Source organism: Clarias gariepinus, chromosome 7, assembly GCF_024256425.1.
Source record: "Clarias gariepinus isolate MV-2021 ecotype Netherlands chromosome 7, CGAR_prim_01v2, whole genome shotgun sequence".
NCBI classification, from domain to species: Eukaryota; Metazoa; Chordata; class Actinopteri; order Siluriformes; family Clariidae; genus Clarias; species Clarias gariepinus.
The window spans coordinates 4,575,188-4,599,770 of NC_071106.1; the positions used below are offsets into that span (position 1 = coordinate 4,575,188).

A 24,583-nucleotide genomic window follows, 5' to 3' on the forward strand; every position below is an offset into this window, starting at 1 on the left:
GTTGTATAACCTGCTTTCTGAGAACTGCTTCACATCTGTGACCATTGTACTACACGCCACAATTCCTCTGCATTTCTTGGTTTTGCCTCAGAAACAGCATTTTTATTGTCAGCCCACAACAATGTGTTTTTTGGCGAACTATAACCTTTTCAGCACATGTCTTTTTTTTTAACAATGGGACTTTCCGGGGACTTCTTGCTGATACAGTAGCTTGGCTTTACATAGCTGTCTTCTAATGGTAACAGTACTAACAGGTAACTTCAGATGTTCTTTTAGTCAATTTTGTTATTTTTCGATCCATTCGAATGGTAGTTTTCCGTTTTCTTCCACGTCTTTCTGGTTTTGGTCTCCATTTTAAAGCTTAAAAATTATCTTTTTCTGCACTTCTTTGTATGTTTTCCCATCTCTAATCAACTTTTGAATTAAAGTACGCTGTTCTTCTGAACAATGTCTGGACGACACATTTTACTCTGATTTTCCGAAAGAAATGCACTGGACAACCTTTTCTGCATTTATCCTTAAATAAGGGGAACTTGTCCAATGCATTTATGTGATTTAAATTTAAAGTTATTATATGGATATGGAGTGATTTAAATTTAAAGTTATTATATGGATATGGAACTTTACACACTTTTTCAACATACTGCTATTATTTTGAACACCACTGTATAAAAATCCTATATGTGATTGTATCATAAATTTATTATAAATTCATATTTCATTTCTATGCAACAGTTTTTGTGACATTCAACAAATGCGTTGTAGTTTTTCTTAGACCAACAAAACTGTAATAAATTGTAACATTTTGTAAAGTATCTAAATAATTAAAAAACACACTAGATGGAAGTATTAATATTTGGGTGACTGTAATGTGCCAGTATGACCCCAGCTATGACATTTTTTCGGTAATTAGCTTAAAATCAATGCAGACCACAAGATCAACTAGTCTGACATAAAAAAAAAACTTTATCCTAAAAGCCATGCTTATTTTGCTGTTTTATTTTTGGTAGTAGCTGTCTCCATGTTTTTGTTTCAGGTTACCTATACCCTATCTTATTGGACAGCTTTGTCATTTTTTATTTAGTATCAATCCTATTACACACTAAATTAATAGTTTTATTCAGTTTAATCCTTGCTATTCAACAAAATGTTTACTTTCTTTCATTTTTTTCTTTCTAAGGTTGGAACCAACATGGTGGAATACCTCCAGCAGGCTGAAGTGTCAAGGCCGTACCCCTACATCCTGACGTTGGGAGATAATGACCAGCGCTGCTCTTAGGCATTCGTCATTCTGGTGGGACAGGCTCTGGAGCAATGCACACTACTTGGGGCGGTTCATGTGTGCTTAAAGGCATTTTATATTTTTGACATTAACTATTTGAAGTAGTGTGCGCCTGTATAGGACTTTTTGTAATGTTGCTATGAAATAGCGAGGCATACTTGAAAAGTCATAGACAGTGTTTGTATGTTAAAATGAGACCAGGGCTGGATAGTTTTGTTCTGCAGAAAAGATATTTGGAGTCACAGAGATCCTGCTCTGTAGAAGCTGCCTCAGCCTATTTGTGCAATTACTCCATTCTGCCCTTGTGAGTAATAGTATAGTAATGATGTCGCTGTTGATTATCTGTTCTTGTGCTTTTGAAAAATAAATATTTTTTCTAAGAACATTTTATAGTATGATGTTTATTGCATATATGTATGGTTTGCGAAACTTGGAAGTTTTTTTTGTAATAGACCAGTATGTCAAAGTAATTTAACTGTTTAATAGACATTTTTTTTTATTCATTTTTTTTTCACAGATTCACTATAAACAAATAACCCATTTTGCTGGGTAAAATTAACCTAGAATTATAGTTAAATGTGACTTAGCATTTGGGTTGAATATTTAACCTGTCACAGGCAGGGATGAATAGGAGTGAACCCAATAGCAGACAGTTCCTTCTTATGAGATTTTATTTGAATCCAGAGAAGTTTAGGATATCAGAGCACTAAGAGTGGAGAAGGGAGGAGGTGCGTGTGTGTGTGTGTGTGTGTGTGTGTGTGTGCTTAGTGACTAAGGACCTGGGGAAGCCCCTAGTGACGAGAGAGAAGGCGGGGCTATGACGCGGGGAATCTCCACAATCCCGGAAGTAGATCGCTAAATCGCCTCGGGTCTTTCTCTACTCTTTGCGAGCGTATCTCGCCTTTAAAAGCGTTAAACAAGCAGAGGATGCAAGGCGAAAAGCAGCAGTGTGACTCTCTTGATGAGCGCGGAGGTCCGGCGCGCAGCGCGAGCGCTCTCCTGAGATCCGTGAACACGGAAGTGCTCGTGTCGCCAGATGAAAAGCCGAGTTCGCGGAGAAAGTGAAGCGAGGGACAAGAAGAGTCGTATTTACCAGGCAGGGTTCGGTATCCAGAGTTCCAGCAGCGAGGGGGAGAAGAAATCCAAGACGTGAGTACTCTATCCGAGGTCCAGTAGGCTTGCGAGGTCATACACGTAGGCGAAAAAACACTGAAGGATATTCCAAAGGGCTAGACACAAGACAGAATCCAGAAAACGGGCAAGGTCGAGACACAGAATTGAAGCACTAAGACAAATCACTAGGGAAACGGGACAATAGGCACGCGAGTAAGATACATCGGCAATGAGTGGAGCTTTCGGCGTCCTTTTAAAGCCGAGGGTGGAATGCCGGATTAGTAGCAGGTGCGCTCAGGTAATTAACTCAGGGATTGTGGAAGACCTTTGGTGGAGTTATGACCTGGACGTGCTGGGTTGGTTGTGCAGGTTCGTGACAGTACCCCCCCTCCTACGGACGCCACCTGGCGTCAGAGATGGCTCTCCCGGATGTTGTTGGTGGAAGTCAGTGATGAGTGAGGGGTCTAAGATGAACCTAGATGGTATCCAACTCCTCTCCTCAGGACCATAACCCTCCCAATCCACGAGGTATTGGAGCCCCTTACCTCGGCGCCGTGCTTTCAAGAGCCTGCGAACCGTGAATGCATCACTACCGTCAATGAGCTGTGGGGGAGGAGGAGGGCGGGCGGGCGGACTTAGTGGGCATGAAACTATGGGTCTTATCTGGGAGACATGAAATGAAGGGTTGATGCGTCGCATAGTGGACGGTAGGAGCAGTCTGACTGCGCAGGGGTTGATGATCTTGACTATAGTGAATGGCCCAATGAACCTGGGAGCGATCTTGCGGGAGAGTGTCTTGATGGGGATGTTGCGAGTGGCGAGCATGACTCTCTGTCCAACGCGGTAGGTAGGGGCTGTGGAACGGCGGCGATCAGCCTGATGCTTGAACTGAGATATTGAATTTCGAAGCTTAGCTCTCGCTCGTAGCCAGGTCCTCTTGCAACGACGCATGAAAGTCTGGGCAGAGGGAACTGCCACCTCCTCCTCTTGGGATGGAAATAAGGGAGGCTGGTAGCCTAGACAACACTGGAAAGGGGAGAGGCCTGTAGCTGCTGTGGGTAGAGAATTGTGTGCATACTCGACCCATGGTAACATTCGGCTCCAGGAGCGTGGGTCTTTGGATGTCATGCACCGAATTGCTGTCTCAAGGTCCTGATTGGCTCTTTCGGTCTGGCCATTAGTCTCAGGATGGTAGCCAGATGACAGGCTGGGAGTGGCTCCCAGTAATTTACAGAATGCCGTCCAGAACTGGGCAGAGAACTGGGGTCCGCGATCCGAGACGATATCTACAGGGATGCCATGAAGGCGAAATACGTGTTGGATGAGTAATTCAGCTGTTTCCTTGGCGGAGGGGAGTTTAACCAGGGGAACAAAGTGGACAGCCTTGGAGAAGCGGTCGACAATGGTCAAAATACAATTATAACCATCAGAATCTGGGAGTCCCGTGACGAAATCTAAGGCGATGTGGGACCAAGGTCTATGGGGCACTGGAAGTGGTCTGAGGAGGCCTGCTGGTGGTTTGTTGCTGGTCTTGTTGCGAACACAGACATCACAGGCGGCCACAAACCGGCGGGTGTCGTCTCTGACAGAGGGCCACCAGAAGCGTTGTTGGATCAGGGAGAGGGTGCGAGCTGCGCCAGGATGGCAGGCTAGGCGTGAGCTATGCCCCCATTCCAGGACTTGGGGGCGAGCTACTGGTGGTACAAAGAGTCTACCCAGGGGTGCCTTTGGGGAATCGGGTACCTGTTCCAATGCCTGATTAACTTGGGCCTCAATGTTGAGGGAGGTAGCTCCAATAATACATTGTGGCGGCAGGATGGTGGAGATAGGGGTGTCGTCTGTGATCGAGACAAACTGACGGGAGAGAGCATCGGGCTTGGTGTTCTTGCTTCCTGGCCGGAAGGATAGGGAGAAGTCGAAGCGGGAGAAAAATAAGGACCATCTGGCTTGACGAGCGTTAAGGCGCTTGGCTGATCTGAGATATTCGAGGTTTTTATGATCCGTCCAGATGAGAAAAGGGATCTCGGAACCCTCGAGCCAGTGTCTCCATTCTTCTAGCGCCAGCTTTATTGCTAGTAACTCCCGATCACCAATCCCATAGTTCCTTTCTGTGACTGAGAGACGACGAGAGAAAAAACAGCAGGGATGCAGTTTGCCATCTGATCGAGCTCTCTGAGATAGGACAGCCCCCACCCCGGAATCTGAGGCATCTACTTCTACAACAAACTGGAGAGCAGGGTCTGGCTGTGTGAGAATGGGTGCTGAAGTGAACAGATTCTTTAATCTAGAGAATGACTCCTCTGTCTGTTTGGACCACTGAAAAGGGGTCTTAGTGGATGTGAGAGTGATTATGAACCCTAAAAAGGAGATTGTCTGACGGTGAAACTCACACTTCTCCGCTTTAACAAACAGCTGATTTTCTAGAAGTCTCTGTAATACCTGGCGTACGTGTTTCTTGTGTTCTTCCAAGGAGCGAGAAAAAATCAAGATGTCGTCGAGATATACAAAGACAAAGATGTTTAGAAAATCTCTAAGAACATCGTTGACCAGGGACTGAAACACAGCTGGGGCATTGGCTAGACCAAACGGTACGACCAAATATTCATAGTGGCCTGATGGGGTGTTAAAGGCTGTTTTCCACTCATCTCCCTCCTTGATCCTGACAAGGTGGTAGGCATTACGGAGGTCAAGTTTAGTGAAAGTATTAGCTCCCTGCAGGAGATCGAAGGCTGTTGACATTAGGGGAAGAGGATAGCGATTCTTGATGGTTACTTCGTTTAGTCCTCGGTAATCAATGCACGGACGGAGCGTCTTGTCTTTTTTAGCCACAAAGAAAAATCCCGCCCCGGCGGGGGATGAGGACGGTCGAATGATCCCTGCGGCCAAAGATTCTGTTATATACCTGTCCATGGCCTCCCTCTCATGTAATGAAAGTGAATACAACCTTCCCCGTGGTGGCATAGAACCCGGGAGGAGGTCAATGGCACAGTCGTAAGGTCTGTGGGGTGGCAGAGAGAGCGCCCGTGATTTGCTAAAGACCTGCTTGAGGTCGGCATAGTCAGGAGGGATGGCTGAGAGGTCAGGGAACTCTTCCTTGTTGGAAGACGTAAGTGGGGAAACGTGAGCTGACCTGAGACAGGATGAAAGACACGAAGGGCTCCATTCTTGAATGATGTTCTTGGCCCAGTCGATGCGGGGGTTATGACGAGTCAACCAGGGGCGTCCGAGAACCAGAGAGGAGTGGGCGTTCCTCATGACCAGAAAGGAGGTCTCCTCAGTGTGGTTACCGGAAATCTGTAGGGTTATCGGGGCCGTACGCTGGGTGATAACTGGCAGACGGGTCCCATCGAGGGCCAGAACAGCTAATGGGTTCTCCAAAGTTTGTGTTGGGAGATTAAGTTCCTGAACTTTTGAGGCGGAAATTAAATTCTGATCAGATCCAGAGTCGATTAAAGCTGAGATCGTGTGAAACCTGCCTTGTACTACGATAATGGCTGGGAGGTGGGGGCCTGGGCTAGGGAAATGGTTAGTGGTGGGCCCCTCCAGAGCCCCTAGGTTCACCGGAGGGGCTTTGCTTTTAACGGGCACTGGAGACGATAGTGACCAATCTGGCCACAATAAAGACAGGAACCGGATTGGATTCTCCGCTGACGTTCCTCTGGAGAGATCCGGGCTCGGCCCACTTGCATGGGTTCTGGGTCTGACCTGAAGCTTGGCGATGAGACAGAGTTGGAGGGACGTAAGGGTGAAGCTGAAAGTCTGGACTCAGAGGTAGGTCGAGGGGCTCGATGACGGCGTCTCTGTGCTAGTCGTGCGTCTACCCGTCCTGCTAAGTCCATAAGACCATTTAGATCACTGGGGAGTTCCTGGCTGATCAGATGGTCCTTAACATCCTCGGATAAACCATGGAGGAAGGCATCATAAAGTGCTTGGGTGTCCCAGTTAGCAGAAGCCGCCAGAGTACAGAACTCAATGGCATAATCGTATGTAGAACGAGAACCTTGATGGAGCTCCAGCAGATGTCTGGCTGCCTCTCTGCCCGAGTGGGAGCGGTCAAATACCCTTCTCATCTCCTCCGTGAATGATCTGAAAGAGGAGCAGCATGGATCGTTAGCATCCCAAACCGCAGTCCCCCATTCGCGAGCTCGGTCGGTGAGGAGCGTGATCACATAAGCCACTCTAGAGCGTTCAGTAGGGAAGAGGGACGTCTGGAGCTCCAACAACAGTGAGCATTGGGAAAGGAAGGAACGACACGTTCCGGGCTCACCGTTATATGGTTGTGGGTTTGGAAGTCGGGGTTCATGACGTGGGATTTGCGTCGGGGCCGGAGGAGGGTTAGTTAAGAGTTGCTGAAGTTGAGTGGTGATGGAAGAGAGAGTGTGTGTCACCTCCTGGATGCTTTGTTGGTGAGAGCCCAGCAGCGCCCCCTGTTGTGAGAGTGCTTGCCTTAACTGCTCTAAGTCCGCTGGGTTCGTCATGGCCGATGTATACTGTCACAGGCAGGGATGAATAGGAGTGAACCCAATAGCAGACAGTTCCTTCTTATGAGATTTTATTTGAATCCAGAGAAGTTTAGGATATCAGAGCACTAAGAGTGGAGAAGGTGCGTGTGTGTGTGTGTGTGTGCTTAGTGACTGAGGACCTGGGGAAGCCCCTAGTGACGAGAGAGAAGGCGGGGCTATGACGCGGGGAATCTCCACAATCCCGGAAGTAGATCGCTAAATCGCCTCGGGTCTTTCTCTACTCTTTGCGAGCGTATCTCGCCTTTAAAAGCGTTAAACAAGCAGAGGATGCAAGGCGAAAAGCAGCAGTGTGACTCTCTTGATGAGCGCGGAGGTCCGGCGCGCAGCGCGAGCGCTCTCCTGAGATCCGTGAACACGGAAGTGCTCGTGTCGCCAGATGAAAAGCCGAGTTCGCGGAGAAAGTGAAGCGAGGGACAAGAAGAGTCGTATTTACCAGGCAGGGTTCGGTATCCAGAGTTCCAGCAGCGAGGGGGAGAAGAAATCCAAGACGTGAGTACTCTATCCGAGGTCCAGTAGGCTTGCGAGGTCATACACGTAGGCGAAAAAACACTGAAGGATATTCCAAAGGGCTAGACACAAGACAGAATCCAGAAAACGGGCAAGGTCGAGACACAGAATTGAAGCACTAAGACAAATCACTAGGGAAACGGGACAATAGGCACGCGAGTAAGATACATCGGCAATGAGTGGAGCTCTCGGCGTCCTTTTAAAGCCGAGGGTGGAATGCCGGATTAGTAGCAGGTGCGCTTAGGTAATTAACTCAGGGATTGTGGAAGACCTTTGGTGGAGTTATGACCTGGACGTGCTGGGTTGGTTGTGCAGGTTCGTGACATAACCCATCTTGCTGGGTTAAACAAATAACCAATTTTGCTGGGTTAAATTAACCCAGCAATATTTACCCAGTATTTTTTAGGGTGGTTCTTACTTCAAGTTTTGTGCTGGATGAAGTTGCATTTCAAAGTACAAAATTACACAACTGGTATTTTAACTATAATGTATAAGAAATGCCTAACTAGATAATGTGAGTATATATAACTTTAAAATGAGACTAGGACATTTAAAAATAAAACAAAGTAGGCCCCACTCCAAGTAATGTGGAAACTTAAAAAAAAAAATAGTTACATTTCAATTAAAAATACATATTTGAAACTCTTAAAGTTAAGTAGCATGGACACAAAAGAATGACTAGGGAAATTATTAAATTAAGTAGAGTTTACTTGCGAAATTAAATAGACTTAACTAGAATAAAATATTTTTTACATAAAGCAATGTAAGTAGTAAATACAAAGAATAGTCTTGTTTGAACTACATAATTATCTGATGCAAAAAGTTACCTTAATTTTTTTAAGTAGATCAGGCTGGATATTTTTTTCAGTGTGGTGAGTCATTAAGTGATTCATCAAGTTACTCAATAAATGATTCAGCTGTACAGAACAGCAACAGATTCCCAAAGAGTTCTGCACAAAACCCTGCACATGTTTTACCTGACATTTTACTTTCTGTTTTAAAGCAACTAAAACACACCAAAAACTACTTTCTTACTATTAACTGTACTTTATAATATTTATTTTAGAATATAATACTCAATTTTACAGCATGTGGTTTTACAACTTGTGCAAAAGACAAAAATCTAAAAGTCACACAGACGTCATAAAAATGTTGAACATTAGGTGAATATTAAACCAACGCCACAACCGTTGTTACTCATTGAGTGCATTACACAATTACAACAATGTCCTTAAGACTAATTATGTATCTGTCATCAATTTAAAATTTCAGTTTTCTCATTTATTTACAATTCCAAGTTTAAACAGAAATCCAATGACATGTGACAAGGCTTTTTCAAATGATTATAAGTCCTCTTTTTGACTTCATTTAAAAATATTTCATATTAAAGCTTTTCTTCTCTACAGTATATTAAAAAGTAGACAGCTGAGATGTCAAAGAAAACAGGAATGAATGAAACTTCAAACAGGTAACATCATCCTAATTAAACTTATGAACATTTCACAACATTAAATGCAACTATAGTCATAATGCTAAATCTCAAATTATAAGTTACATTATAAAGAATAAAATGAAACAGTATTGTAAAATACTATATCCACTTTGGAAGTGGCAACAAAAGATTTGATTCATCACACTACATTAATTATAATTTACTTTTTTAAATACCACCACACTGTTTTTCATTAGATTAATCACCAAAACATTTTTAATAAATAGTAGAGGTGATAGCCTGATAAAAAAGTAAGCGAAACACTTTACTTCTGACGTCACCAAACGCCCACTGGAGTGTTGTTTAGAGCCAACTAAGTGTTGCTGAGTTGCTATTCACATGCAGTATTAGGTGAAGCCTTACAAAAAAAAAAAAAAAAAAACGATTTCAGAAGCCCTGAGTTGTTGATTTGTATAAAATGAATGCCTAAGTTTAGCAATGCGTCCTACAGGACATGTGTCTGCAAGCTGAACCTTAGAAGAAGCCGAGTGATGCAGCAGGACAATGACCTCAAATACCAAATGACACAAAATCAGTATTTAAGAGCAACCCAGTCAGAACCCAGGTGCTTAACCCATGGTTTCCACCATCACTTTGTAGTCCAAGACAAAGTCCATGTGTGCAATGTGGGTTTTACCTGACATACACAAAATAGACTCAAGTACACAATCAGTGTGTGCATGCATATACAGTTGTGTTCAAAATAATAGCAGTGTGTTGAAAAAAGTGAGTAAAGCTCCATATCCATATAATAACTTTTAATTTAAATCACATAAATGCATTGGAGACCCTGCACATTCTGAATCACAACGTGAAGGAAAATGTGCTAAATGTATTATTAGTTTAATGTAAGTAAAGAAAAATAAATACTAGCCTGTTCAAAAAAATAGCAGTGTCATCACCCATCTTTACAAAGTGATGAATTTACCATTTAAACAAAAATGCTTGAAGTTTAATCTTCCTTGTGCATCTCTAAACTAATATTTAGTTGTATAACCTGCTTTCTGAGAACTGCTTCACATCTGTGACCATTGTACTACACGCCACAATTCCTCTGCATTTCTTGGTTTTGCCTCAGAAACAGCATTTTTATTGTCAGCCCACAACAATGTGTTTTTTAGCGAACTGTAACCTTTTCAGCATATGTCTTTTTTTTTAACAATGGGACTTTCCAGGGACTTCTTGCTGATACAGTAGCTTGGCTTCACATAGCTGTCTTCTAATGGTAACAGTAATAACAGGTAACTTCAGATGTTCTTTTAGTCAATTTTGTTATTTTTCGATCCATTCGAATGGTAGTTTTCCGTTTTCTTCCACGTCTTTCTGGTTTTGGTCTCCATTTTAAAGCTTAAAAATGATTTGGTATCATTTTATCAGAGCAGCCTATCTTTTTCTGCACTTCTTTGTATGTTTTCCCATCTCTAATCAACTTTTGAATTAAAGTACGCTGTTCTTCTGAACAATGTCTGGACGACACATTTTACTCTGATTTTCCGAAAGAAATGCACTGGACAACCTTTTCTGCATTTATCCTTAAATAAGGGGAACTTGTCCAATGCATTTATGTGATTTAAATTTAAAGTTATTATATGGATATGGAGTGATTTAAATTTAAAGTTATTATATGGATATGGAACTTTACTCACTTTTTCAACATACTGCTATTATTTTGAACACCACTGTATAAAAATCCTATATGTGATTGTATCATAAATTCATTATAAATTCATATTTCATTTCTATGCAACAGTTTTTGTGACATTCAACAAATGCATTGTAGTTTTTCTTAGACCAACAAAACTGTAATGAATTGTAACATTTTGTAAAGTATCTAAATAATTAAAAAACACACAAACAAACAAACAAAGTTACCAGGTAGAGTCCCTAAGATTTTCAGTAAATACAGTATGCTGTGAGGTTGTACAGTACGTACAGTATGAGCCTCTATCCAGGCCTCCCTGAAATACATCCTTAATATGTTTAGATGTCAGTCTGTAGCAGAAAATATACTTTCAATTTCAGCATTTCACTTTTAAAACTACATTATTTGATTTTATTATTTATTTTTACTGATAAAATAACAAACAATGTTTTTGGAATGTGATGAATAATTAGAGTTTAATAATTATAATGAATAATTAATCTGGGTTTTAAAACATCTGTGTGACCAACAGTGTAGCCCAAAGTGTTTCAATTCAAAATCTAGAAATTAATAAAATTCTAAAAAAAAAAATAGTTTTTTTAAATAAAAAAAATATTTATTTTTACTATTTTTCTTTATTCTACCATTTATTTACTGTATTTCAAAAACTATTTATTTTACATATGTGTGCATGCCCTGCAAATAGATTGGAACCCTGTCCAGACCCGCCACCCCCCCACCCCCACCCTGAATGCAGGATAAAGCGATATAGACAACGAGTGGGTAGGTGAGTGAGTGATTGATTTAGCAAAAACAAACAAGCAAAAAATTACCAATGCACTGCTGTAAACCATCTTTCATATATAAGTATATAGTAAAATAAAGAGCCATACAATGAAGCTGTGGGAAGGAGTAGTGGAAGCTAGGTTAAGGGCAGAGGTGAGCATTTGTGAACAGCAATATCTAGCAATCAGATATCAATATGTTAGATAATGATATCAATTTAGATAATGTAGCTCCAGTTAAAAGAAAAATATTAGAGATAAGAAACTTGCTTCCTGGTATAACGATCACACGCGCACTTTAAAACAGACTGCTCGGAAATTAGAACGTAAATGGCGTCAAACTAAATTGCTAGTATTTCAAATAGCATGGAAGGAGAGCATCCTGAACTATAGAAAAGCTCTTAGTGTAGCTAGACCAACATATCTCTCTACTCTTATAGAAAATAACAAAAATAATCCTAGATTCTTATTTAATGCTGTAGCCAAATTAACCAGAAATAAGACCACTGCAGAAATCTCCACAACAACATCATGCAATAGTGAGGACTTCATGAACTTTTTTAATAATAAAATTGTAAATATTAGGCATAAAATTGAGGTTTTGAAACCGAACAATGTAATTGATGCAGATGTTAATCTAGCCATGTCAGATTAGAACCTAGAATACTTTACTCCCCTTTGAAGAGAATCAACTAATTTTACTCATCTCTTCTGCAAATTCATCAACCTGTATATTAGATCCTGTACCGACACATTTTCTCAAACAGATAGTACCAGCAATAACAGAACCCCTGTTGAGAATAATTAATTCTTCACTCAGCATTGGTTATGTTCCAAAATCTTTTAAATTAGCAGTTATCAAACCAATAATTAAGAAACCTGACCTCGACCCCTGTCAGCTGTCCAGTTACAGGCCAATATCAAACCTCCCGTTTATCTCTAAGATTCTGGAATAGATAGTAGTGGAGCAGCTATGCTCATATCTACATAGAAATGGCATACATGAACTGTATCAGTCAGGATTTAGGCCTCATCACAGTACAGAGACAGCACTCGTTAAAGTAGTAAATGACATCCTATTGGCCTCTGATCAGGGTTGTGCAACTATGCTTGTATTACTCGACCTCAGTGCAGCTTTTGACACCGTTGATCACGCTATTCCTCTTCACAGATTAGAAAATGTAGTAGGAATTAAGGGTACAGCCCTCTCCTGGCTCAGATCCTATCTGACCCATCGTTATCAGTATGTAGACTTAAATGGTGATTATTCTGCATGTTCTCTAGTGGAGTTTGGCGTCCCGCAGGGTTCAGTTTTAGGTCCACTGCTTTTTTCCCTTTACATGCATGATATTAGTTTTCATTGTTATGCTGACGATACACAGTTATATGTCTCTGCAAAACCTGATGAAAAAAAAACAGCTTACTAAAATTGAGCAATGTGTGCAGGACATAAGAAATTGGATGCTAATTAACTTCCTTCTGCTAAATCCGGATAAGACAGAAGTTCTAGTCATAGGACCGCATACAGCTAGGAGTAAAATTTTAAATCACACCGTAACTTTAGATGGCCTTTCTGTTCCATCAAATGCAACAGTGAAAGACCTTGGTGTGATTATTGATTCCAGCCTTTCATTTGAAGCTCATGTAGATAATATGACCAGGATAGCATTCTTTCACCTCAGAAATATTGCCAGGATAAGAAATTTATTGTCGCTAAACGATGCAGAAAAACTAGTTCATGCTTTTATTACCTCTAGGTTGGACTATTGTAATGCCTTACTGTCTGGTTGTTTAGTTAGATGCATAAATAAGCTTCAGCTAGTCCAGAATGCAGCAGCGAGAGTCCTCACTAGAACCAGAAGATATGAGCACATCACCCCTATCTTATCTTCACTGCATTGGCTCCCTGTGAAATTTCGCATTGATTTTAAAATACTACTCTTGACATATAAAGCATTAAATGGTCTCGCGCCGCAGTACCTGAGCGAACTGCTAGTGTCTTACGATCCGCCACGCCTACTTCAATCAAAGGATGCAGGCTGCTTGTCAGTACCGCGTATTATGAAAAATACAGCTGGGGGTAGAGCTTTTTCTTACAAAGCCCCAAAATTATGGAATAGTCTTCCAAATAGTGTTCGGGACTCAGACACAGTCTCAGTGTTTAAGTCCAGGCTAAAAACCTATTTATTTAGCCAAGCATTTTTATAAATAGATTTGCCATAGGTAAAGGAGCAGATCTGGGGGACTCATGGACGTAGAGTATTATGGTGAACTGGTATGTTTGGATGCTGTCTTCCTCACTCTCATTGATTACTCAGGTTTGTTGACAGTGAGGTGAATGTTTGCTTTACATCTCAGGAAGCCCTCATGTCTGTGTTTCCTTCTGGCTCTCCCTTTTAGTTATGCTGTCATAGTTAGTCCTGCCGGAGTCCTGCTTGCACTCTACAGTTAATATACATTCACATTATACATTGTGTGACTGTGACCATACCTAACTGCCATCTCTCCTCTTCTTCTGTTTCCCCCCTCTTTCTCTTTCCTCTCTCCTCCTGTCTCCCCCTTTCACTCTTTCTCTCTCTCTGTTGAGCTACACATGTCGTTCCTGAGCTGCCAGTGATCCAGACTCCCTCTGCCCTCCGGACCTGTCTGACCCATCCTGGTGCCCCGCTTCTGGCTGAAGATCTCGTCACATGGATGCCCCGTGTGTCTCTCTGGGATGCGTCTGGTGTCTGGGGATGATTCTCTCTACCTAGAAAATGGTTCTGGCCTTGACTGGTGTTGGCAACTGTTTCTCTGGGGACTTGACAGTTCGATAGTTCAGGCCTGGAATTCTTACAAGTCTACCTGGGTCTTTAATAACTACCTGGACTCCATATTAACATCAATTAACATCAGCTATTATAGCTGAACTGCCTCCCACCCTACACACTGTATAAATGCAGATTATTTACTGCTTTCTGTTTCACCCAAATGAGGATGGGTTCCCTGTTGAGTCTGGTTCCTCTCAAGGTTTCTTCCTATTACCATCTCAGGGAGTTTTTCCTTGCCACTGTCGCCCTCGGCTTGCTCACCAGGGACAAACTGACCATTTTAATTCATACAAATTCACATTTCATACAAACTTAAATAATTCTTTTGACTGTGTAAAGCTGCTTTGCTGCAATGAAAATTGCTAAAAGCGCTATACAAATAAAATTGAATTGAATTGAATACAGTATGTCAGCAATATGTCTAGAAAGCAATATGTCTAGAAAAAGTACATCAGGTGCAGTATTTGCCTTGAGGATGCTGATGGAGAAGTACAGAGAAGGTAATAGGAAGTTGTATTGTGTCTTTGTAGATTTAGAGAAAGCGTATGACAGGGTGCCAAGAGAGGAGCTGTGGTGTTGTATAAGGAAGTCTGGAGTGGCAGAGAAGTATGTTAGAGTGGTGCAGGACATGTATGAGAGCTGTAAGACAGTGGTGAGATGTGCTGTAGGTGTGACAGAAGAGTTCAAGGTGGAGGTGGGTCTGCATCAAGGATCGGCTCTAAGCCCCTTCTTATTTGCTATGGTGATGGACAGGATGACAGATGAGGTTAGACAGGAGTCTCCATGGATTATAATGCAAATGACATTGTGCTTTGTAGCAAGACCAGGGAACAGGTGGAGGAAAATCTAAAGAGATGGAGGTATGCTCTGGAAAGCAGAGGAATGAAGGTTAGCTGCAGCAAGACAGAAAACATGTGTGTGAATGAGAGGAACCTAAGTGGAACAGTAAGTTCAGTCCAGAGCAATGGAGATTGTGGAGAGGAGGTGAAGAGGTGGGTACAGGCAGGTTGGAATGGGTGGAGAAAAGTGTCAGGTGTGTTGTTTGATAAAAGAGTATCAGCGAGAGTGAAAGGAAAGGTGTACAGGGCAGTGGTGAGACCAGCAATGCTCTACGGCTTGGACATGTTCAGAGGAGAGATGGTAAATTTATCGGTAGAAGGATGCTGAGGTTGGAACTGCCAGGCAGGAGGTCTAGAGGAAGACCAAAGAGGACATTTATGGTTGTAATGAGAGAGGACAAGAGGTTAGTTGGTGTGAGAGAAGAGGATGCATAGGATAGGTTTAGATAGGGCTTTTCTATTACTAGTGAAATCCATTACTAGTACTAGTGGGCTGCATGCAAATGAAGGGGGCAGGACGATGATTGTGATTGGTCAGTGCTCACACTGAGCGCTGGAAAGCCTTAAAGGGCCTGCTCTCAATTCAGCGTTTGGGTATGACGTGAGAGTTATTTTAGGCACTTTTCATGAAATTATGATTTGAAACATTATGATTTGTTAATGATTGATTCATTACTGAATCATTACAATCACTAGTGATCTCCTGCAAAATAAAACAGATCTACAGTCCCAGAATAAACATGAGTGTCCCCGCTTCACCCGCGGCCAAGGCTGATGTTTTTTCACATTATTATAAACCAATAATTGTAAGGAACAAATCATTATTGTTCAGATGAAGACAGAAAGCACATTCACAAAAAAACTATAATATAGGCTATACAAAAATGACCTGTTTAGAAGACTGATATTTTGTGCAGATATGTTTTAATAGTGGATCTAACAGCAAAATAGATTTATGGAAGTGTGTATGTGTGAGAAAAATGTGTCTAGATAATGATGAGATTGTCATTGATGAGCGACAGTGGCAAGAAAAAACTTGAAGGCGACAGTGGCAAGAAAAAACTCCCTGAGATGGCAATAGGAAGAAACCTTGAGAGGAATCAGACTCAACAGGAAACCCATCCTCATTTGGGTGATAACATATAGCAGGAATTATATAACAACATAATGTGTGTTATGCGGCTAAAAGTTCAATATAACAGAAGTTCTTTAAATTAACATGAAGTCCAGTTCAACATAGGGATGAGTCAGTGGGTGCAGAGGGCAGATGGGGTCTGAATCACTGGGAGCACAGGAGCAGCATGTGTAGCTCCAACCATCATAAAGCTGAATTCAGCTGGAGCTGGTCCTTCTCTGGAGGCCTCAGGATCCTCGCAGGGTTGGCCTTTGTCTACTGAAGCTGGCACAATCTCCAGATGCTTTGGGATGGGTAGAATAATAAAGAACAGATAAAAACAATTAGCGTAGTTGCCATTCAGGTTAGATGTACTGGAGTATGAGGTTATGGGATGAATAACGTGTAAGATGCGTCTTGAGTCTACTTTCAAACTAGGAAACTGTGTCTGAGCCCTGAACACTGTCTGGAAGGCTATTCCAAAGCTTTGGAGTTAAATATGAAAACGCCCTACCACCTTTTGTCTCCCTGTCTGAGACCCTGTACACATCCTGCAATCAATTTGAAGGAAAGTATTTAAGAATTAAAAAAAAAAAATTCTATTATGAGCAAAATTGTTTTTTTATTTGTAACTCATTTTAGAGAATAATATAGAAATATCCGTATAATTATTTATTCATTTCTTTATTTATTGGTGATGGATTAAACAAGTAATTTGATAGAAGTTATTCGTTAGAAATGGTTCTGAGTAGAATATTTAAAGAACCAATGAAGACCATTCCTGCGCAATATTCATTTGATATCCATCCACCCATCTAGGAACCTTTGTAGTCCAACTAGGAACCATGTATTAATTCACATTTTTATGACCATAGTAGGACCTCCTGTAAATATTCACACACTTATTCACACACAACAGGACTAATTTTGGAAGGCCAATTATCCTAATCTGCATGTCTTTAAACTGTGGATGGAAACTAGAGTTCCTGGAGGAAAACCACCAAGCCCGGGGAGGACATGCCAACTTCATGCACACTGAGGCAGGAATCGAACCCTCGACCCTGGAGCTGCAAGGTGACAGTGCTAACCAATAAGCCACCGTGCCACCATGTATTCAATAATAATAATAATAATAATAATAATTAATAATAAATCGCTGGTTAATTTATAAACATAAGGTTGCAGTGATAAATACCATGTTTCAGTACCTCAGAAGGACACATCTGGTCTGAACACACATCTATTTTATCTACTTTCTGCTTTCCATCTCCAGCTCACTAACTTTTCCTCTGAGCTCCTCAACATCATCCTCTGGATTTCCCTGTGCTGCTGCTTCTCCATCCTCCAGCACTGTGTTTATGACCTCCTCAAACATCTGATTAAAACCTTCACAGAAACGTTTAAGCTCCTCTTCAGATCCAGACAGGAGGATTTTAAAGATGTCAGTTAAAGCACATTGCTTAGACGACTGAAAAGACAGGTTGGTTGTAATCGTGCCCCGCATCTCCCTCACCCTCACTTCGGGGTCAGACAGAGCATCACCATGTGAAGTCACCATGTGAAGTCTGCCCTGTTGGTACAGTTTAAAGAGAACATCTGGATTATCCTAAAGAGTTCTCTTTGCGCTTATAGATGTAATATAACACTGCACACGTGAAAGCATGAACAATGAACGTAAAATAATGTGACACCTGTCATATTTCTGAAACAATTACTGATATTTATGTTCAAGGTGACAATGTTACCATGGTAAAAAATAAAACCATAAAAAAAAGGGTGACTTTTCAAATAATTAATTTTTGTAATGGATTAAGTGATTTCAATTAACTTATAAATATATTAATCAATTAATTTGTGGCTGATTAAGTGATTTATTCATTATGTAAATTAATCAATATTTATAAAATGAATAATTAAGTGATTTGTTGACTTATTCATCAAGTGATACATTAGTAGTTAATCAAGTGACTTATTAAATGATTAGTCAAATGGTATATTCAGGGATTCATTAAGTTATTCATCAAATTATTCATTAAGTGTTTTATTCAGAGATTATTTAAATACAATTGCAAGAAAAACCCCTTGGAATTAACAAGTTTTCTTCAATAATTTTTCATGACACTGTGAATGTTTAATGGGTTTGTGCATGAAGACACTAAAAATTTTAATTTTTCTTGTGTGTATCAGCTGAAGCACATTGTGTTTCTCTTCCGTTGTGACTTGGATGAAGATCAGATCACATGTTATGGCAAATTAATGCAAAAAAACAGTTAATTTCGGTTCTCTGTCATGTTTCTTTTCTCACTTGTGCTTCTAATTTTTATAAAAACACAACCTTCTGTAGCTATATAATGATCTATAGAGGGAGGGTGAAGTGATCACAATTAAATACAGAGGGTAGAATAATAAAGTGTGTATTAGTAATTTACATTAATATAGAAAAACATTAATAAATGTTTTAAAATATGGAGTGACATTAAAATGAATTTTAAAAAATGTTTACACATGTATTATTCTGATGCACACCAGATGACTGTATTATTATTATTATTATTATTTACACACACACACACACACACACACACACCTACACACACACACACACACACACACACACACATTAATTGATTCTGTCGTGCATATCCCTGTTGCAATTTTCAGCTATGTTTCTTCTTATGCTTGTATTCAGAGTAGATCACTGAGGTTCCAATGACACCCTGTTGAACAACGTTAAAATGAGGGAGGAGAGAAAAGAAGGATTGAGAAAGAAAACAGCTCACATCACCTTAAAAGGGAAAAACTGTTCTTAAACAAAACTCATTACAAAAATAATTATTAGTTTACATATTTGGCAGATGCTCTTATTCAGCCTGACTTACATTTTTATGTCATTTTACATCTCAGCAGTAAATTCTGTGTACATCCCAAACACTTCAATTACACCAGTTGCCCATATGTTAATGATCAATCAACATCTCTGGCATTGATTTGGACTCGGATCATGACGCCACCTACTGGACAAATCTGTGTATATTCAGTAAAAAAAAGTTGAAAGTTACTGATGAATACAGTTTGATGGAAGTGTCTGTAAAATGCACTTTATTACATGTTTATTGAACATTAAATGGCATAAAATGTTTATTAGATGTACAAAAACAGAGCTGGAAACTGTATTTCAATGTAAATAAATTTTTATTAAGATGTCATGCAGGTTGTTATACATTATGAAGTACAAGTATGTGTACAACAGTTGATCTGTTATATGCAGACAATTTTACAGTATTCAGTTATACAGTTAATAATATATTTGTAATAGTAGCTTTATCCATTCCCGCTGCAGCGTTGGAAAGAGAGCAGCGAAACACAGGGGCGACTCTGGGCCTAAAAAACACACACACACACACAAAGAAAAAAAAAGGAACAACATTATATTCAATCCACAAAATACACATGGTACAAATACATACATTCTGCGACATGTAAAAGTTTCAACACAAATTCTTATTCAATGTTTTTTTTGTTCAATGATTTATTTTCTACAGTCTAAAACAATACTAGAGCTCTCAAAGCTATTCTTCACTTTAGGAAGTAAAGAACTTATTAAAGTATTAGAAACTATATTAAAAATCCACTGTAAGCTAAAATAAGAGTTTAATTAAAAACTAACTATTTTAGAGAGAAAGCTAGAAACGGTTAAATAACTTCTGAAACAGTAGGCTATTTAGTTGTCATTTTATTTAGTTATGCATTAAACATCTTAATTGTTATGTTAAATGCTTTGTGAAAACCAGATATGGTTCCAATTAGAACATTCAAAGAACCACTTAAAACATTCCTGTCCAATATCTATTTTTATAATAGGGTCAAAATAATAATAATAATATATATTTATAGAGAGATTGCAGTGATGTAATAATTGCCCCATGTTCCAGTACCTCAGTAGGACACATCCTGGTCTAAACACGCACCTATTTCTTCTGCGTTTTGTTTCCCAGGTGCAGATCGCTGACTTTCTTTTCAAGCTCCTCATCATCCTCCTTAATAATTTTCTTGACCTCTTCACGCATCTGACCAAGACTGTCACAGAAACATCTAACCTTATCTGCTGGGCCAGACAGTTTGATTCTGTTGTCGTTTACACCACATTTCCTAGCCAGTAAAGACGGGATGGTTGTAATCTTGTTCTGAATCACCCTCATCCACACTTCAGGGTCAGACGACTTGAATGTCACCACGTAATTTATGCCCCGTTGGTTTCTCTGTGCTGCTGCTCCTCCACACTTCTTCATGACCTCCTTATACATCTGATCAAAAGCTTCATAGAAACTTCTAACCTCATCTCCAGGTCCAGACATGGAGAACGTGTAGATGTCATTTACACCACATTTCTTAGTCATCTGATAAGACACCTTACTTTCAAACCTGCGTTCAATCTCTTTTAACCACTCTTCGCGGTAAGACGTCTTGAAAACCAAAGTGTGAAATCTGCCATGTTCGTCCAATAAACAGTGGACATTTTCATCAGCTTGAAGTGTTGTCTCACTGTCTGCTTCTATCTCAGCCATTTCATTCACGTCTCTCGGCTGTTCCTCTGCCATGTTCCTTTCCTCACTGGTGCTCTGAGCAGCTCAGAGAGTTCTTCTACTTTATATAAAAGCATGTTGCGCAACCTCAGGATGAGAGAAGAAAGGAAAACGAAACTGAATTACAGTATGTTGCCATCATTTCATGTGATCCTGAAAGAAAAGAAATGTAGGATTACAAAACTGTGTGTTCATCAGGTCAACTGTGGGTTTATCATGATCTTAAAGGGGGAAAAAAACATTAGGATTACACAGAGGGGTGTTGTTAGGACTGTATTTCAAATTTCCCTCACACACAGGAAACTGAGGCAAAGGTAGGTTTAAGCAAGTTATATATATTTTACAATTTCAAGTTGCAAGTTATAAATTAAATGCTTATCATGTATAATGTTACACTGCACATGTGAAAACATGAACAATGAAAGCAATAGCATGTGTAAAACTAAAACACTTTCTCTGTTTGTGGAACAATTAATATATTGATATTTATGTTCATGGCAACAATGAAAGGAGAAAGAAAAAGAAAAAAAGAAGTAATCCTTTTTTATATTTCCTGGCAAAAGATTTAGAAATGTCCATCATTATTCTAGTTTGAGAGTTACCCGTCGCTATATAATGATCTCTAGAGAAAGTACGCAAAAATAAATAAATAGATAAATAATCAATCTGGTTTAAATAAATAAACTGGTGCAGTTATCTGCACCAGATAACTGTCACACCATAGCTTTATACCATAACCATAAGAGGAACGGGCAGAAATTTCACTCTCTACATGTGCAAAGCTGGTAGAGACACGCCCTGAAAGACCTGCAGCTGTAATTGCAGCGAAAAGTTGTTCTACAAAGTATTAACTCAAGGGAGCTGAATAAAAATGCACGCTACACTTTTCAGATATTTATTTTTATAAAAGTAAAAAACCTCACATAATTTTTCTTTTCAATTCACAATTGTGAGCCACTTTGTGTTGGTCTAACACATGTTTCGTCTTTCTTTTATGTCCTGAACAGCCCAATGTTAAGATGAGGAAGAAGGAAAAAAAAAAAAACCCTATGAAACAACTTTATAAATGTCATATGGTCTTAAGCTTTGTTCTTACATGAGACAAGTGAGTCACTCAGTGATTCAGCTGTAAAGACCTGCAGCAGATGCTCCAAGATCTGACCAGAGGATTTCCTTATGAACATTTCCCAGATTTCTCCTGAGACTACTCTTTATTAAGCAAACTGTTAATACACTAAACGCTGACTTAGTTTACTTTCTCACTGGACATGATAATATAAAATACTAGCGTTAGTACGCATCGATGGCGGCTACAGAGTTTGTAGAAATATTTAAAAGGTTAAAGCTAATAATAATCTGATGATTTTTAATGTAATCAGTGATATTATTATTATTATTATTAATATTATTCTTATTATTATTTACGTTGAAGCCCACGTACATGTCTGTCTGTCTCTCTGTACAGCAGAACTCTCTGTCTAACTTATTAATACAAAGAAATCCCATTCTGTAAGGTTGAGTATCTTACGCCTTGTTTACACTAAGTTGTCCTTCTTTGGTGGTCAGACAAATACACTCCCTGTTCGGTAATCGGAGAGTGAATCACAGATGAGAAATGGAAAAAGTAGATAAAAGGATAAAGATGAAGTTTTGTCTTAAAACCACTCCAGCGTGTTAAAATTCACTTATACCACTTCAGCGCTGTTATTTCAGCCAAAGTGAGAATATGAACTAATCCCAGTCAAAATATTCACTTTATCTTTTCTAATTAATATCTATTGGTGCAGGTGTTTGTTTACATTGAGACCGGAAGCACATTAGTAGATTATTTTAAAGTAGATTATTAAATCCCACACATAACTGTTCATAATTATAGTGCAGGTTAAACTTTAGACAGATATCTTAGGACTGCAGAAGATTCAGTAAATTCTTTCCAGACAGTTGTGCCTGATGCTGTGACAAAACCTGACTGGACAGACAGAAGTTTTTTTCTGAGACTAGTTTCGGGTCCAATACCTAACCTTACAAAATGATTGTAAAATATGTCCAAAAATGCTTTATTAAATCAACTTGGAGCCATCAAAACAAAACACATGCATTTAAACATGCAATTGTCAAATCTACCATTTGATCCTTTCCATGGCTTTGATCTGGGGAGGATTAAGAGTAGAATAAAATCTACATAAACATTAGTAATGTAATAATTTAATAGTACTGTACTTTTGTATGACTATGCACCTCTCTCTCTCTCTCTCTCTCTCTCTCACACACACACACACACACACACACACACACACACACACACACACACACACACACACACACACACACACACTCAGAGCACTTAAAAATCTGTGTTTGACCCTTTTGTACCCAAGCATGTAGGTGAAGCCATCCCCCTGCACCCCCCGCTCAAATCGAGCCTTCATGCCATCATGCTTTGCTTCTAGAAGATTACGACTTTTATTTATCAAGTCATAACAGTTGCACATCTGTTTCAGGCCTACTGGCTAAAGCTAATTATATCGAAGTTGAATACATACAGTATTATTCCTTTAAAGGTATCAAAATCATCTTACATTCCCCTCTTGTGGGGAACTGCTTATACATTTTTTATATTTTTAAATATTTAAAATCATTTACAACTGTGCATATTTTCAGCTGTAACAATAATCAGCCCGTTTTATTACACTGCACTGTACTGTAACTTCAAATTCAAATCAAATTCAAATTTTATTTGTCACATACACAGTCATACACAGTACGATATGCAGTGAAATGCTTATACGACAGCCAGTGACCTTAAAAAGAAAAAACTATATATAGGGAATAAATATTAATAAAAAGAAATATAAAAGAAAATTTAACTAGTAAAATAAACTGTACAAGTAAGGGCATAATATAAATATTACAAAATATAGAAATAAAGTGGCAATGGCTGTGCAAATATGCATTAAAAGTGGCTTGAGAAAGTGTCATGTGCAATGGTCAGATATATAAATATGTATTGCATGAATGTGTCCATGATTGTGCAGTCAATGTCAATGTTTAAAAAGATATTAATCCTGTGTGGTGGTGTGATTGAGAGACCTTATCGCCTGCGGGAAGAAGCTCCTCCTCAGTCTCTCTGTGTTGGCCTTCAGGGAGCGGAATCGCTTCCCAGACCGCAACAGAGTGAACAGTCCATTGTTGGGGTGGCTGAGGTCCTTGACGACCTTCCTAGCCTTGGTCCAGCACCGCTTGGTGTAGATTGAGTGCAGGTCAGGGAGCTCGGTGTGGATTATGCGCTCAGCTGATCACACCACCCTCTGTAGAGCTCGTCTGTCCTGCATGGTGCTGTTCCCGAACCAGGTCGTGATGTTGCCCGTCAGGATGCTCTCTATGGTACAGGAGTAGAAATTCCTGAGCACCTTAGAGGGCAGTCTAAAGTCTCTCAAGTGTCTTAGGTGGTAGAGACACTGCCGGGCCTTTTTCACTACGGTGTTGATGTGACCATACCAGGTTCTGCGTGATGTGAACACCGAGGTATCTGAAGCTGTCCACTCTCTCCACTGGGCTCCTGTTGATGATTGGGGACTGGTAGTTCCTCTCCTGCTTTGTACTAAAGTCCACTATCAGCTTCTTTGTCTTGCTGACATTCAGGAGTTGTTCCTCTGGCACCAGTTCCTCAGATTTATAATTTCCTCTAGGTAGGCCGATTCATCATTGTTCGTGATCAGACCCACCATGGCAGTGTCGTCAGCAAACTTGATGATGGTGGTGGAGTTGGTAGAGGCTACGCAGTCATGCGTGTACAATGAGTACAGCTGGGGGCTCAGAACACAACCCTGGGAGGCTCCAGTGCTAAGAGTGAGGGAGGCTGAGACATGTCTGCCCATCCTTACTGCCTGTGG

At 40.1% G+C, this 24,583-nt stretch overlaps 1 protein-coding gene across 4 annotated transcripts in view; it reads right to left on the reverse strand.

The window, feature by feature from the left end:
* The window catches only part of LOC128527433 (uncharacterized), a 101,685-nt gene that overhangs the window by 25,653 nt on the left and 51,449 nt on the right, over positions 1-24,583 (reverse strand). The window contains exons 1-2 of one of the 4 annotated variants that reach the window (XM_053499786.1): positions 20,076-20,808; positions 19,287-19,488 (exon numbers count right to left, since the gene is read on the reverse strand). The exons of 1 other annotated variant lie outside the window; for it this stretch is intronic. In XM_053499786.1, the coding sequence (XP_053355761.1) occupies positions 20,076-20,705 (630 nt within the window). In that variant the 5' untranslated portion in view covers positions 20,706-20,808 and the 3' untranslated portion in view covers positions 19,287-19,488. Of the gene's footprint in view, positions 1-19,286; positions 19,489-20,042; positions 20,809-24,583 lie in introns of those variants that run through there. 2 more of the 4 variants (XM_053499785.1, XM_053499782.1) reach the window with 2 other exon arrangements.